Genomic DNA, 14,203 nt, shown 5'->3' with positions numbered 1-14,203 from the left:
AATCCCGTTCACATTACATGTTTTCAAAAAGACTCGCATATCTTCAATATTGCAAGTTTGTAAAATTGTTAAAGCAAATATTTAATTGAAATGAGTAAAGACTGAAGTTAAAGTAAAAAGAACAAAATAATGGTTTTTGATATGGAAAAAAAAATTAAAAAAATTTGAGCATAAAATAAAAATCGACTTTGTTCGTTAGTGTATGTGTGTGCAATTATGAAGCAGTGAAGGCCTTACAAAATGCATTTGACTCCAACAAATCACATAAGGAAAATTAATTACAATAACACTAAGACTTTGCAATGGAAATTGGAAATTAAATAACGGTTTTAATTCYCACGAAAACAATAGTTTGAAATATTTTAGGTTATTAAATGAAYAAATGAATTTCCTCCCATAAATAACACACATTGAAAACCATTTTAAGCAAGATTCTTTAATGAAAAAAAAACCAATTTATGTACTATATGTATATAAATATATAAGAATATAGTAAACATACATATATACGTAGCGCAGCTAGTTTTTAAGTGTCGGCGCGTGCAATCTTGTACATATGTATTTTGCATATACGTAAGATTTAAACATTTACATCTGTAACACATACACATAAGTAGTTGAATTGAGCAGGTCCACTTTATTAGTATGTGTCTCTAGTATTATACACACAGACATAGTTACAAAATAGTATGAACCATTGTCGTCCATTTTTTCAAATGCGCTGTAGCGCCAACTTTTTATTATTGTAGTAATTCAAAACTGAAAAAAAAAATTATTTATTTTTTTTTTTTTATAGAATTAAGTATTGTGTACATACATGTATGTGTGTATGTATATATGTATGTGAAAATCCATTGCCAAAACAGTGTTGCTGAAAAGTTTGAATTTTTAAGAAAGTTGTTTTGCATTTGTTAAGACATCTCATCTACTCATATCTGCATAATATTGCATGAAAATATATGTATGTACATATATAGGTATAAGGAAACAAAAAACTTTGAAAATATTTTTCGTTCACTAATTATTATCTGCAGCGTTCTAATTGGAAAAGGTGTCGAATTTGTAACTATATACAATTTGTTGATTATACAAAGTTTTGCAGAGCGATGAATCGAACAAGTAATTGGTATAAATCGTATAAACTGGCATAATTTCATAAATCGTCTATACAAAGATATTTTACGACTTGAAAGAACCATCTAAAAAAATTTGAAGAGTGATGAATCTAACAATTAACTCGTATAAACTGGCATAGTCGAGTAAAGTGGTTAAAGAAAGTTATTTTAACGACTTGAAAAGGCCATCTGCAAAATTCTGGAAAGTGATGAATCGAACCTGTAACTGGTATAAATCATATAAACTGGCATAATTGAGTGAAGTGGTTAAAGAAAGATACTACTTTACGCCTTGAAAGAGCATATTCCAAAATTTTGAGGAGTGATGATTCGAACAAGTAACTGGTATAAATCGTATAAACTGGCATAATTTCATAAAGCGCCTACACAAAGACATTTTACGACTTGAAAGAACACAATTCTGAAGCGTGATGATTCGAACAAGTAACCGGTATAAATCGTATAAACTGGCATAATTTCATAAAGCGCCTATACAAAGATATTTTACGACTTGAAAGAACCGTCTACACAATTTTGAAGCGTGATGATTCGAACAAGTAACTGGTATAAATCGTATAAACTGGCATGATTGAGTGAAGTGGTTAAAGAAATACCTTTATTTGACGACAAACCATAAATTAAGCATATCCGAATTATAAATGAAATTTTATATTTTTTACCGGCTGACAACGCTTCTTGATCAGCTTTACATCCAGTGGTGTACTTTTTTCATGGTTAGGCATACAACATTGTTTATGCATTAACTTAGATTATCTCCCCAGTTTCATTATCACTAACTCAGACTTTTGCGTCAATTTGAGCTTACTATTTATTTATATTTACACTAATTTGACGCTTTCGATTCACAAAGCCAAATATGGAAAAGTTGACGAGAAGAGTCCAAATTTTCTCATAGAACATAAGTCGACTTAAGTAATTTTAACAGATCGCTACGGAAAGATTTTCAAATTCAAACACACGAATGTTAGTAGTGAGCACCTCCATATATTGAACTAAAATCAAGCGCAAAATAATTTTTTGTATTTTATTTAAGTTAAAAAGCAAAAATTAAAAAAAAATAATTTTAAGACAAATGTTTATCAAAATTGAAATGAAAATCAAAAAGCATATCGTCACCTCAAATGCAAAATAACGAATCATCACTTTTCGTAAGTTTACAAGTGAAGGAAAAACGAAATAATAGAAATCACTCATATTGAAACTAAATTTGAGTTTTGGTTATATGTATATTGGTTATAAAATAGTTATATATTGGTTATATTGGACTGAAATTAGAGCTTGTATGTAAAACAACTTTTAACAACAAAAATGAGATTTTGAAACTTAAAATGTAATTCTGTATAAAACATTTATAAATTATTTGACTATTTTAAGCATGATTTGATTACTTGCGACTGGTAACTGAATTAATTTAAAAAATAATCATAATAATATAATGTTAAAAATCACACTTTTAAATGTACATTCATCAACTCATCGTTGCCAAGTCACAGACACCACACGCGAACATAACTATCTCACCAAGCAATCATACATTTAATTATAAGTAAAAAGCAAACATCATTTCATGAAACGAATTTTTAGTTTTAGAAACCGTAATGTAGATTTTCAACTCTTTAAATCATGTAACACGATAATGATATTCACCAACAAATTTTAAACTCGTCAATAAAACGGAATTGTTTCATAAGCAAGTGAAATTTTTGAACAATTTTTTACAGTGTATTTCATAAAAAATGTGTAAATGTATATACCCATGTTTACTACATTAAATTATTGTGTTGAGAAAGGCCAAATTTAAAGAGGAAAGTGTTTTGAGCAAGCAATGGTATTTAATTACTTCAATAATTTAGTCAACTAAGCAACAAACAATTATTGTATGAAACYAAATGAAAWGAAAATATAATAAAATGAAATTATTAATAAAAAATAATGTCGAATGTTAAGTGTTGACGAGTTTTAATTAAAATAATGCGTCGTGCCAATTTGAACATTTKCAGATTTTCTTCTCCATTGATTATGTGCTGTAGTTATTGCAACTTCGATTATTCGCAGCATACTTTTAGGCTTGGCAATTTAGCTTATTGCTTAAAATCGAGATCGTACTTATGACACTGCAGTAATATCGATAAAAATGCAAGAGTAAAAGCGACAGAAAAATTGTTTCTTACAAAATTTAATTTTTTTATTTTTGTAAAAAAATTAGATATTTTTTGAAAATATGTGATGAATATTTCATATAATTTTTATAGGATAAAACCTGTTTGAAATTAATACTGTAAGCAATTAGAGTGCCAATATTGTTTTTTTTAAAGTTAACTTCGGTACTTTGTCGAGCCTGACCTTTTTTTCTTTCTTTACATTTTTTATATTTTTTATTGAGTATTGATTGTGGGTAAGTTCAAATTTTTATTCGGGAGTTTCAGTCTTCGGCGATGAAATGCGCGAAATATACTTATCGGTACTAAACGTGTTAAAAACATCAACGCAATTCCTATCAGWACAAGGAATGTAGGAGCGAACAAGTAGGCAATTGTAGTCAAAATATAATAGCGAAAAATGTGGAATATAATAGAAAAACTCAGCTTGATATTAGATTTAGGTCAGATACCTCTCAAACCTCAGATACCTGTAATTGAATGCAAAGCAAAATTCCCTAAGCATTAATGGTCTTCAAGCAGATAATCTGTCTCATAAGCCAATGAGGTACCCACTTGCCATTATATTAAATGTTCCTTTAAGCGGAATGATATTCGATTCGAGGTTTTTTAGACACATTATTTGCTCGCTATTTTTACTGGATTTCTATTTCATATATTTGCCGATTACTCAGCATGAAGAGGCCTGAATGAAATCTCATATTCATCGATAGCTCAGTGACCAGTCATCCAGCATTACATTACATAGAGAAGAAAGTTCTAATGATCGATGATGAAACATTGAGAGCATTTTTGGTCAAATTTGTCATRGACTGACAGAAAAATACATTTTAYRTTTTAATRGAAACTTTTATCATCGMATTWAAAATGRGCTCCTTAGACAAGCATGCCAATGTTTTTCGTTTTATGTATTCGCTTACGGCTCATTTCATAAACTCACCTCTCGATATTTAGATTTTTGGTACGGGTTTAGAATTTTGACAGGTTTCATAGCCAAAATATTAACCAAAATGTGTTGAGTCYATCCATAAGCGATATTAACACTTTTTGCTATCTCCTTGATGCCAATACGAATATTTTAAAGCACTGTAACTTGCAACCATTAATTAACAAGCGTGGATAGGCGACTCGCATGAGTMAAATTTTCGATGTCTTTACGAGCTTCACCGAATGCTATGTGCACTCATATGCTTATGTTATTTTTAAAGTAGATTCCACTACATTTTCAATGGTTGCAAAGTTGTGATTCCATTGGAAACACAAAAGCAAACTCGTTGTGAAATTTTTTTCAATAGTCCGATAAACATTTGGCGTCGTAAACAAACATAACGGGTATTACCAATTTAAGAGAAAAGAGTCGGGATATATTTGATCAGATGATATAATATGTTTGATAAAACAATGGAGGTTTCTAAGGCTCATTGTTTCGTCAGGTCTGAACTAAAGCATTTATGTACAACGTAAAGAAGAGGTAGTATTAGAAGTGCTTGCCAATGAATTATAAAAGGAAGTCAAAGCGCTGCCGCCCAGTATTGAAAGCGTCACAGAAGACATTCCCCGGAATAGTCCTGAGAGCCGAGGTGCATGTTACTTGGATCCCCTTTCATCGGCCTTTTCAGGCAAGGACACAAAAAAGTCCACATCGGGCATATAGGGTGGCTGCGGAAGCGTTGAAAGATGATGTGGGTCGGGGCGTTGTCGTGGTGCAACTTTCGATCGGCTGCGCTGTCTTGTCGGACCGGATTCGTTTGAATCTCTTGAGGACTTCCACGTAAAACTTGGCGTTGACGGTTTGTCCCGGAGGAACCAATTCATGGTGGAACGTGCCTTTGATGTCAAAAAAGACAATGAGCATCRTTTTCATTTGCGATTTGCTCATTCTTCCGTTTCCCTCCAAAAAAGCCTGGTGTCACAGAAAWACAGCACTTATTGCTAAACCAACATCTGGGTAAGCCTGTTTGATCATATCAAAAGTCTTTGTCGCAGATTTACCGAGTTTCACACAGAATTTAGTACCTCTGCGCTAACGAACGCTGCATTTTCGGCTTGCATCACTCACAGAAATGCGTCGCGCGAAAATGTTTGTCACTCTCCAGGTGYTCGGAGACAACTGGCCGGCCGCTCGTTCGTTAGCTAAGCACTCCTCCTTCCGAATCCAGTCGGTACGCGCACGCAGTATAGTCGCAGCGGAAGAAAATCAATCCTATTACTTTCCGGTCAAACCCTGTAAATAGTGCAAGTACATTTTAATCACTCTTTAACAACTGGTTGCAAGAGTATAAAAAGTAACCCTAYTTRGATCACCCGCTAGTTAATCTGTAAATAAATTCCTTWTTAYCCCTTAATTTATTATTATTTTTCATATATTTTTTTGTTAATTTTTAGTAGCCATTTGAATTATTAATCAAAAAATAAAAACAATGTCTTTAATTAATTTTTTAAATTTATTTTTTCATAAAAATAAATAAAATACATTAAATATCAAATACACTTTTCTTTTATAAATAAATTATAAATAAATACAACTAAATTATTTATTTCAACTCCACACTAAATTTAACGGGAATCACTTAATAATTACTTTGAATGTCATTGAGCATTAATTCGTTTGTAAATTAGTATACATGCATATATCTAAATACATACACATATACAATATATATATTTATATATATTGTCAGTTAATTCTTTATTTTCTCCATTCTAATTCGATTTGCTGTTTTTGTGGAATACATACATACCTGTCTCTTATACACATCTAGATGTGTATAAGAGACAGTCTTTATTTTCTCCATTCTAATTCGATTTGCTGTTTTTGTGGAATACATACATACATATATAAGAGGAGTAAATGTAGCTCGACGATTCGGGAGTCCAATAAGAAACAAACACACACACTGCTTGAACCAGGCCCGGCGTGTACGTGAGGTTTGCTTGTAGTGATGACATGCGCCATCCACCAGCTCAACGATTTTCGAATCAGACTCGCAAAAGTCACACTAAATGCTATTGATGCACCCACTAATTGAGTGGTTTATGAATAACTGCTTTTCAATGCCTTTGCAAATGTCTTTGTCTAGTATATGAGTATATGTATTAGTTATATATTGTATATGCATATGTTTTTGCAACTGTAATTATGCGGGAATCATTATTAAAGTGAATTGTGAATTCAATTATTACATAAAGCAATAAACTAAACTAGATTTCCACAAACAAAAACAAAAAACAAAAAATACTATGCTAAGAACTTGCCACTGCCACCTGTCGCCTAAGGCTGACCTTGGRCGCTGATTGTATTGAGTGCAACGCTGMCTTTCGATACATCTAACTGAACTTCAGACTGCGTGGACCCATACGTGGCGCACCGGCACGTGRTCCAGCGCTAACAGCTTTGGTCTCAACGGTCGCCGTTAGGGGCTGTTGTTTTCTGGCCTCACTGGCGTCGTCGAACTCCTCATCGTCGCCGAAGAGTAGAGCAGCGAGGCTGGTTTCGAATGTGCTCTTCTTTTTCGTTGGTGTAGTTGTTGTAATGGGTGCTTTTGTTGTATCCATGCTGGTTGTGRCGTTGACATTTGTTGGCGCATTACTGATACTGGTGGCGCTGGTGGCGCTGGTGGTGGTGGTGGACGTAATGGGTGTTGCTGTATTTTTGAGCTTTACACTAGTGATTGTGTGTGGTTTTGTTGTAGTGCTGGTTGTGGTGGTGGTTGTTGTCGTAGATGTTGATGTGGTGCTCGTTGCAGCGCTGGTCTTTGTGTCCGCAACTTCCTGACTCTCCGAACGCATATAGCTGGCCAACGCTAACGGTTTATCATGTTCACCGACAAATATTTCTTCAGGTTCTGCCTGCGCATGCTCTTCTTCCTCGAGCTGGTAACCTGGTGGATAGATGGGTTTGAAGCCACCCTGCAGCTCTGGTTGGAAGCTATCCATCTCGAAAGACTTCGCGGTTGTCGTTTCCGTGAAGTCGGCGGRTGCAGTCTCGTCCACGTCGGCGCGATTGATGTTGTGTTTTTCGTAAATTGTCTTCTCYGTTGTGGATGGTAGAATATTCCAACCATTGGATGGTGCATTCGTCGCGCTGCCAAGRCTCACGCTCGGATAGAATGGTGCCATGAAGTTTTTTTCTAAATTCTGTCCGCGTGTATCAAAGTCGTTGCTGAGACCCTCTTCGGTTTGTGTGTCTGTGCGGATTTCGCTGATGACCGATGAAGCGAGATTTACGTTCGAAAAACGCGGTGGTCCACTGACACCGGMACGACGATATGGTGACGGCTCTGTTGGGCTGTAGGCTATAGCGATGGGCGTGTCGGGCATGCCCACGCCATAAGCACCATTTATGATACGTGGTCCGACCACAGTAGCATGCATAGGCATGTTGAGTTCCGAGTAGGAGGGGTCAGGCTTCTCAATCGGATAAGGGAATTTGTCTTTGATCATTTGTTTTTTTGTTTGTTGTTGCAACGATTGCGGCTTCTTGTTCTTTAGTATGGGCTCCTGTGGTTGATCGCGCACCACTGAGAAAGGGGTATTTTGATAGTCGCTACCTGTGGGTGGTTCCACGTGTGCAATGGCAGGTAATTGATCTTTTACATCACCAATTTCCTGCGTTTTCGCCTTATCACCTCTGGAAGGATATACCAAATAGAGTCCGTTTTGGGTTGCAGCGCCCTCGAGTTCTGAAGCTGCGGTGACTTGAATTTCACCAGAACCAGTATCATCGCTGGGCAGCGAGAGTGGTTTCTTCTGAGACTGAAGCATTTGTAAGGTTACAACCGGTTCGAGTTTTGYCTTATCAATGCTTTGTTCTTCTTGTGCGGTTGCAACTGGTTGTGGTGGATCGTTGATGACCAAATCTTCCTCTTCGAAAGCGGCCAAGCGTTCAGGCRCCATAATCGTCTTATAGACTTCGGAGTTTGAAGCGGCTGCGTGTCTTTCATAATTATCTACACCACGTTGTGGAGAAGCCAGTGGACGTCTRGGATACATGCGGTCTAGATACTGCACACCTTGACCGCYATAAGGCGGTAAACGGTAAACGCGCCGATTAGCATCTGTTGCCATTGGTGCACCAGGACCAAAGTCAGCGGCGCGATTAAGCGGAWAWCGGTGTTGTTGCTGCTGCAAGAGTGGCTGACGACGGTGCGCAAACTGTGGCGAGTTGTTTGGTCGTTTAAGGGTTTGGCCAGAAATACGTATATTACCGGGCTCCTGATTGAAGTTCTGCGCGGGAGGGTGTCCAGTAGAGATTTTGGCGTTRGGACGRAATTGTGGCAATATGTTTGGTAGGTGACGTTCTGCGCTTGGGCGTGTAATGCCAGCAATTGGTTTYCGCGTGTAATCACTGTAAGTAAATGAAGACGAYGGACCCAGTGGGCGGTTCGGTGGCTGTGGGCGTTTGTGAATATCACTGTGCTCGGGTATGGCATTGGAGATGRTTGCTGGGAAGCGCGGTGGCGGTTCCATATGCAGTGAGGGTGTATTTTGATCCTGTTGGGTTGGCGGRAAGCTCTGTAAGTATTTAATGGRTTATMATAATTTCTTATATAAMGTGTAAGATAACAAAAAAAGCTCACCAATTTCTGTTTGTGCTGATTCATAGTGAGTACCTCATGCTTCTGTATCTGTATGTCACCGCTCGCGGTATTGCTTATACCATCTTCGCCGGCCTTCGGAAATACGACATTATTGGCATTTTGCAGTTGCTGAAGACTCAGCGGTTGTGCATGTCCATTGACTTGTGGTCCAGCGGGTGGACCAGCGATCACAGGCACTGAATGTTCCTCATTCGATTGCTCCTCGTTCGATGGGAAGCGTATGTTTGTGGAGACGAGCAATTCCTTCGTATCTTGCCCGCTATTATTCTCAGTGGATGCTGTGGTTTGCCCAGCTGGGGTTTGTGTGGGACCGGCCGGTTGATAACTGCCTTTCAGTGCTGTCTGTGGCAAAGCGAGTGGCTTTGGTGGTTTGCGTTGACGCATGTTTGAGCCGATCAGTGGCAATTGCTGATACGGTGACGGTGGCGCTGGCGGTTCTTCGGCATATGTGGTAGCGGGTGCTTTTGTATCCAGTGGACGTTGTACATAAGGTGGTGTGGGACCAACGACGCTGCCGCCAAAGTTACCGTTTTGATGGAAGTTCGAAGCTCCCTGTGCTGGTGGGAATGTGCCGGCTTGTGCGGGTGCCACTTGACCCGGACGCTTCAGTGCGCTAATATCCTCACTTATTACTGTGCCATATTGTACCGGTGGTTCCTTGGAGAACAATGGCTCCTTCTCCACTGAGCCGAACGCTGCCGTGCCAACTTGTTGCTGACTGCCCAAAACAAACGTGGCCGAATGTTGTCCAGGTGAGATGACTACATTATTGATCGCACCCGGCGCTGGACGATATTGCAGTACATTCGGCTTTTGCACCTGATACGACACATATTCACCGCTATAATTCTCTTGACTGCCTGAAATCACCTTCTGATCACTGTTGCTACCCGGTAGCGGTGTGGAGCCGTGTGGGGTAAATGTTGGATGTGTTGGGTATGTGGGGTGTGTGGACTGGGGCGGTGGACGCTGTTGCTGTTGTTGCTGTGGCTGATATTGTTGCTGTTGCTGATATTGTTGTTGCTGTTGTTGTTGTTGCTGCTGATATTGCAGCTGTTGTTGCTGCTGCTGTTGTTGCATGGCAAACGGTGCTGGTTTCGACAGCGAAATTGGCTGCATATAGTTCCCTTGTGCGTCGAAACCTTGACCGCCTTGATTTTGAGCAGCCACAGCTGATTCCTCGTCGGCCAAACTATTGAATATATCCGCAAGCGACATGGACGGTTTCTGCTCGATCTTCTGCTCAACATTCTTTTGCCCGAGAGTTTGATAAACATCGGCGATATTGAGTTCTGGCACATTTGTGGCGACAGGTGTCGGCAACGCCGAAGTCAACTGCCCGTTTGGACCCTCAGTGAAGAGAATGGGTTGTTTAGTGCTCGGCACGTACTGGCTAGTGCCGCTAGTGCCGGCGCTGATGGGTGGGCGCGTGGTATAAGAAGTAGTGCTGATTGTTGATGGTTTCGGCACAGTCGTTGTGGTATTCGCAGGCGCTTGATCTGGGAACCGCATGGGTGTTGCGGCGGTGGCGCTGTCAGTTGTTGTTGTAGTTGGCGTATACTTCTTCGTCGGTATAAACTTTTTGCGTGTGCTGCTATCGAACGCTTGCGAAACGCTGGACGGCAATGTTGGCAGCGGTCTACGCGTGGAGGTCGTATATTTGGGGGAGCTCGGTGCCAATGTGGTTGTTATCGTGGATGACGTGCTTGTGGTGGCAGGCAATGTAGAGGTGCTGCTTGGTTTATTCGTTGCAGTAACGCTGGTTGTGGGCTGCTTCGAAGTAGTTGTTGTGGTAGCTTTACTTGTGCTGGTGGTAGTCGTGGTTGTTGCTGCTGAAGTCGATGTGGGGGCACTGCTGCTATGCAGACCCGGCGCTGTGGGTGGCACAGCCATTAACTTCGTCGTCGGTATGGTGTAATAGTTTTGGCTTGGCGCTGGTGTTACCGGTGTTGCCACTACCGATGTTGGTTTTTTATTTGTTATGTAATTCTTATTGCTACCCTGGTACTTGAGGTTTGCATACGAGCTCGACACCAATGGGTAAACAAATTTCGACGATGAATACTTCACGGGCAAATTCAGATAGTCGTGTATGTTCGGTGCATTGCTGCTTAGCACAATCTTCTCCTTYGGATCGATCACCTCATTCACGGCGGTCTCAATACCGGCTGGCTTCTTGGCGCTAAAGTCCAACTGTCCGGAAATGGGATCCTTACTTGCATAATATGGCTTGCCATCGTTGAAGATCTGATTGGGCAACACATAGCTGGTGGAAATGAGCGCATCGTCTTCAGCGGAGTCGCCGCCATTGCGCGCCTCCARCGGCAAATCGGCTGAGGGTATTTCCGGTGTGGCTATGGTATTGCCAACGCTGGCGACCAACGCTATGACTAGCGCTAGCCATAAATGGTAATTAGACATTTTGGAAAGAAAGCCGCAGTGATTGATGCTGAAAAAGAAGAAAGAAAATTGTGATCAACGACATGASGCTTTAATTCAATTAAACTGTGGATAATATATATATACTTGTATACATRTGTAAGTGTTTGCGYTCATATAARATCATTAGCTAAAGAAAGTCAGCGTCCAAGGCAGCCATTCAATTATGCAAATAAATATTTTCACCAACAATTAAATTGACGCGCCGCTGTTATTGCATAATGTGATGCATTAACGTTGGACAGCAACGACCCACTTGCGCAATTGGCAAAGCACCGCCAATGTGAGCTTTGTGTAGTTATGTGGCGGTAACGGTTAGGCAAAGGCACGCTAAGGCCGTTGAATGAAGATAAAAGAAGCGCACGCGAGCAGTGATTAAATTTAATTGCCGGTTTGGTCTGAATGGCGGCAACGTGATCTCTTAATTTCTTCACGAACTATTATAGTATATATAGTTATATACATATATATAGGAGAATGAATAAAAATATATTAGCGCTATTAGTGAATGCCGTAAGTTTTTCTAAATATATCGACAAATGGTTATCTAAATGACGTGAAAAAATACTTGAAAATAATTAAAACTATGTACATTCTGACAAAAAAGCAGACGAAAATAAATTCCCAGTATAAATGCTAATTCAAAAAAATGCACTTTTCCAAGTTGGTAGTACCATACTTAATTATTATGCCAAATATGAGCACGATATGTTGTCCAGCTTGTTTATAGCAGCTGCTTGAGTCGGCATACCTCGGTAGTGTGTTTCGCTTTTTGCAATGGATACAAATATCAATCAAAGAATTTGTCTCAAATTTTGTATTTCTAAGCAAATTTCATGTGCAAAGTGATGGAAAATACCTACGGTGATTCAGTTTTATCAAAAACATAAGCCTACGAGTGGTACAAAGCCTGAAAAGACGGTCGAGAGATCGTTGAAGACATGCTTCGTTCTGGACGACATTCGACCTCTTCAACTGCTAAAATTATTAAACAAGTGAAAGATATGGTGCTTGAAAACTGTCAGCCAGTATTTTAAGTAAGATGGCAAGAGAGCTCAACATTTCTCGTGCATCCATTCAAATGATTTTGATGGATATTTTACGTATGAACCGCGACATGCCTGATCGTGCGAATTCCGATCGCACATTCATGGATAGCATTATAATCATCCGAATGGAGAGAAAAAACTAACCGAAACCAAGAAAATCACGCCAAAGCCGCTCAAAAATCAAGGTGATGCTTATTGTATTTTTCGATATTCGTGATTTAGTGCATTATGAATTTGTTCCGGTAGGAAAGACGGTCAATAAGGAGTTCTATTTGGCGGTAAAAATTCATTTGCGTGAGAACATCCGTCGAAAATGCAGTGGGCTCTTCAACGGACTTTTCGAAGCTAGGAGAGAAGGTTAGAAGGAGAGTCAAGCTTACTTTTAATCTAACGGATTACTGAAGCGTCTTTCAGATAAAAAGGCGGCCTTGGCGGCTTCTTACTTCGCTCACATCAGAATGGGAATGCGTTCTAGCACTGGTCTTCGCGTGTGCTTAGCAGGCAATAGTTGAGAACCAGCCTCCACGCGACTGCGAGATACTTCAGGCTTAATATAGAAAGTACGAGATCTTCTCAAACTGATTAAAAAATTGTCATCCGTTTAAAGCGCTTCGGCGATTTATGGGGGGGATCAATTTGAGAGGAGTTGTGGGTAACACAAAGAACTAAGGCTGTAAGCTATGCAAGTGACTACACTGTTAAGATCGATGTTATCGGGAAATTTTTCTTAAACCAGTTTTCAACATGGATTTCCAACAACTGATTTTTTTCAATAATTCATTGCTAGACGGGAAACCATAAGATATACTTTAAATTTCATTAAGTCATTTAGTTCTGAATCATTTTAAATACTTATGAAAGGAAAACCCTGATAGACCTGCCTAGTCTAATGCTACGCTACCAAGTGACCAAGCCATCGAGCAGACTTAATTACACGCAGCTTTAAAAAAAAAAACAGCAATAAATATTTCCAGAGCCCAGCTGTTTTAAAATCGGAAAAATATAAAAAATAAATTCTAAGCTAATAAACCATGCAAACTCTTATAATTTTCAGCATCCAATCAACACACCCTAATGTGCACACATAAATTTGCACCACCATTATAAAGTGACAGCGAACAGCTAAGATCTCGCACCAACAGCTGGAAGTTGTTTGGAAATTTTCTTATGAAATTTTCACCATTAATATTATTTCCGATTGTTTTTGTCTTGTCTTGCTTCTCTCCATTCACAGCTTCACCTGTGTGTCGGCAACAGATTTGCAGCAATAAAAAACTCACAATACCTGACAGGCAAAGCGCGGAAAGGCGCATAAGGCAAATACGCGGCGGACAAGTTGGGCAACAACGTGTGGCCAAACAGAAAGGCGCTTCGAGATATCATTGCTTATTGCTACTTTTGTATTGATGATTTAATCAGTGCACACAGGTGACGAGTAGAAAATGAAATTGAAAGATTGTATCGCTTGCAGTTACAAATGAGCCATAATTTGTATGTATMTGTGTGTGTGTGTGTGTGATTATATGAAAGTAGTTGGAAGTAATTATAAGTAATAGTTGTAATCCGTATATATAGTATAGTATCGAAGAATAGTTGTTGTTGTAAAATTTAATTACTGAGTAGTGGGGAAATAAGGAAAGGTGAATTATCGAGAAATATAGAAAAATATGTACATATATGTATATTATTAAGGTGTATAAATATTATGGGAGCGGGTGTAACTTTTGGCGGAAAGTAAATCGGCTGATTAGTGTATGGATTGGAGAATTTGTTGGAAGACGCCGGTTTCAATGCAATATTTTGGTGATATTTTTCCTTGG

General features: G+C 39.0%; 1 protein-coding gene across 1 annotated transcript in view; it reads right to left on the bottom strand.

The window, feature by feature from the left end:
• Positions 1 to 6,208: 6,208 nt before the first annotated feature.
• Positions 6,209 to 14,203, bottom strand: part of LOC108974148 (flocculation protein FLO11) — a 38,821-nt gene continuing 30,826 nt past the window's right edge. Inside the window, exons 2-3 of the mRNA XM_018941828.1 lie at positions 8,875 to 11,344; positions 6,209 to 8,809 (exon numbers count right to left, since the gene is read on the bottom strand). Of these exons, the coding sequence (XP_018797373.1) occupies positions 6,623 to 8,809; positions 8,875 to 11,316 (4,629 nt within the window). The 5' untranslated portion in view covers positions 11,317 to 11,344 and the 3' untranslated portion in view covers positions 6,209 to 6,622. The remainder of the gene's footprint in view (positions 8,810 to 8,874; positions 11,345 to 14,203) is intronic.

The sequence above is a fragment of the Bactrocera latifrons genome, unplaced genomic scaffold (assembly GCF_001853355.1).
Source record: "Bactrocera latifrons isolate USDA-ARS-PBARC rearing strain unplaced genomic scaffold, ASM185335v1 scaffold_53, whole genome shotgun sequence".
Classification (NCBI taxonomy): Eukaryota; Metazoa; Arthropoda; class Insecta; order Diptera; family Tephritidae; genus Bactrocera; species Bactrocera latifrons.
This window is presented reverse-complemented; position numbering and strand designations above follow the sequence as displayed.